The sequence below is a fragment of the Phalaenopsis equestris genome, unplaced genomic scaffold (genome assembly GCF_001263595.1).
Source record: "Phalaenopsis equestris unplaced genomic scaffold, ASM126359v1 Scaffold223477, whole genome shotgun sequence".
In the NCBI taxonomy this organism is placed as follows: domain Eukaryota; kingdom Viridiplantae; phylum Streptophyta; class Magnoliopsida; order Asparagales; family Orchidaceae; genus Phalaenopsis; species Phalaenopsis equestris.
The window spans coordinates 3,997-6,984 of record NW_018241594.1 but is presented as its reverse complement, the minus strand read 5'-3'; the positions used below and the strand labels follow the sequence as shown (position 1 = coordinate 6,984).

The 2,988-nt window shown below is 38.0% G+C and overlaps 1 protein-coding gene across 1 annotated transcript; it reads right to left on the bottom strand.

Annotated features, from left to right (window-relative positions):
* Positions 1-342: 342 nt before the first annotated feature.
* Positions 343-2,982, bottom strand: LOC110037687 (geraniol 8-hydroxylase-like; the record flags this gene model as incomplete). The annotated part of the gene is made up of 2 exons (XM_020742390.1): positions 343-1,031; positions 2,687-2,982. Coding segments are annotated over 2 exons (917 nt in total), but the record flags the coding sequence as incomplete, so codon positions are not given.
* Between the last annotated feature and the right edge of the window lie 6 nt (positions 2,983-2,988).

The window sequence follows — 2,988 nt, the reverse complement described above, 5'->3', positions numbered from 1 at the left end:
CGGCCCGCCGCTGGGCACTATCACAGGCAGTCGCCTTTTGCCCCGGAGCAAACACAACTTGGAAAGACATAATTTTCATTTCTCGCAAACTCTTATAAAATATTTTAACAATAATATATTACTCCAATGCATTTATTTTACGTTACATTGATTTTCAGCAATACGAAATAACTCACTTAAATATCATACATTGCCATAACAGCCTCCAAATTATGAAAAATTATTCCATTGCGTGCGGTGTCCGATCCGGACCGTAAATCACCTGATCTACGGTCCCGATGTATTTCGGTGAGCCCCACCTATTTTAAAAAAAAAAATGAAAATACTCCTGACCGTAGATCACCATGATATACGGTCCGGCTCAGCCACCGCATGCAGAGATAATTCCTCCGAAATTATACTTCCAACTTTTAACAAAACAGCTCCAAATTGGAGACCCTCAGGACGGGCTTTACAACGAGGGGCTCCGCCTTCTTCAAAACAATCCCAAACTTCTCCGATACATCAATCCCTAATGCTCCATGAGGCAACTCCCAATCAAAATAATGGAGAAGCGAAGCCAGAGCGTACGAAACCATCCTCTCCGCCATTAAAATCCCCGCACAAATTCTTCTCCCGGATCCAAAGGGCAAGTAGCAGAACTCCCCTTCAGCTGCGTCGCCCCCGCAATTCCACCTCTCAGGCTTAAATTCCAACGGATCCTTCCACAGCGTTTCGTCTCTGTGAATCGCCCACACATTGATGAACACTCGGCTTCCCTTCGGCACGGCGAAGCCCCCGACGGCGGACGGCGAGCTTGGGCAGTGCGGAACTAAGAGGGGCAGGGCGGGGTGAAGCCTGAGAACTTCTTTGATGATCGTGTTGAGGTAGTGGAGATGGGGTAAGTGCGATTCTTCTACTTCGTTGTCTCTGCCTACTACTCTCTCCAGCTCTTTCTGTGCTTCTTTGATCGTTTCTGGTTTGTTTAGCATTTCAGCCATGGCGAATTCTATGGTGTTTGAACTTGTTTCAGTCCCCCCTACCACCATATCCTGCATTTAGAAGAATTAAGTACACACACACACCACTCAATTTCCATGCATTTACACATCTAACATATAAACTTCAATCTTCACATGTATGACAACTTGAGATTTATTTGAAATTGTTGCAGTTTTTTTATAGAGCTGCGGTAAAATTTAAAAAAAAATATATTTTTTCTCTAAAAAATCAGACAATAACTTTCTTATAACTATCACAATTTAATATATCAAGTTGAAAAAATAAATTCACATATGTTTAGTGTTACTTGTGCATTTTTGCAAACACAGCTTTACTTGTGCATGAAAATGTATATTTAGCTTTTTAAAAGTAAAAAAAAAAAAGTATTCTTTCATGTAATGCGAAAGATTTGAGGTAAAGCTTAAGGATAAATATGTAAATATATAGGAACTAGGTCGTTTGTATGTAAATGCTAGGAAATTTACATATAGATACCGCACAATTCCTTTATATTTACATATTTAACACCTAAAGTTTGATCCATAACACTCTGTTGTTATGTATTTAAAGGTGTTCTTCTATTTTACAAAATTTATACTAGTGATGTTTTTTATATGGTGTTAAAGATTTGTGTTACAAAGGTAAATATATAAGAATTGTTTGGAGTGAAACAATAGGAAGACAACAATTCCTTGTTATCATGGGAGACATCACGTAGGGAATTGGAGCTGATAGTGGTGGAATAATGGGAAAACATCTAAGTCCTGGCTGTTCTAGGTAGCATCAATAAGATTGGAGAGCTGGAACAATAGGAAATGACAGTTCTGGGCGATGACAACAAGGAAAGGAGGAGAGGAATGATGCGGGAAGGATGGGGAATGAAGGTTAATCATCATTTCAAAAGTGAGGTACAACTGGAGTGCAACTTGAACCCTTGGATACAACTCTAAAAGGGAAAACGATATATATGTGTATGTGCGTGTGTGTGGCGTACCATGACTTGTTGGAAAAACAGCCTCTCTGAAAAGCAACCTCTCTGATGGTTGTAAGTCCCCTCAGGTCACAGGTTAGAATCTCCCCGTGCGTAGGGTGTGGTACTCGAATATTTAGAATACATGGGTATGGGTGGAGATCGTCTAATAGTCTCATCGTCTAATAGCCTCACATACACACACACACGCACGCGCACGCGCGCGCGCGCACTTCTTAGTTGAGAAAGTCACATCTAAAGTTAAATAAAAAATAAATTTTTTTATAAATCTATATTATCAAGAATATAATTTACTAGGCCCTCAACCCTCCCATGTGAGATTTGTTTTTATATATGTTACAAGTTATAATTAATTGAAGTCAAATGCACAATAATAGAACATAATACACTACAGGAATAAAAAATAGGAAAATTACATTCATAAAACTCAATTTTTATGGATTTACCCATCTCACACCCAAAATTTTATTTTTACACATATAGCACTTTACTTATGCATGAAAAGATAGATAAATATGAAGTTTTGTGTGCTATGTATATAAAAGCCCCTAGAAAATAAGTAGAAAAAAATCATGATGCTAAAATCAAAATATAAAGATGAAAATAATATATAAATTAAATTAATCTAAAAGTAATTTTAAAAATCATTTGGATTAATTTCAGCAGCACCTATTTCTTTTTAAAATTACTTCAAAAGAGGAAAAAAAAAATTACCATGAGCAATGCCTTAATATGGGTCATGGAGAAGGTTTCCTTGCTCTCACTTCCCTTCTCCTCTAACATAAGCATGTAATCCAAAAAATCCTTCTTTTCCTCGTTCATCCCATCTTTCATCTTCTTTTCTCTCTTCATCTCTATAATTCTTGCAAAAATCCCATCAAATCTCTCCAACAAAACCTTCATCTTCCTCTGTATCCCCTGCAAATCGAATCTCGCCATCACCGGAAAAAAATCGGAGACATTTGGCAGGCCAAGAAGCTCGGTGATGTCTCCAACGAGCTCCCTGAACTCTTTCC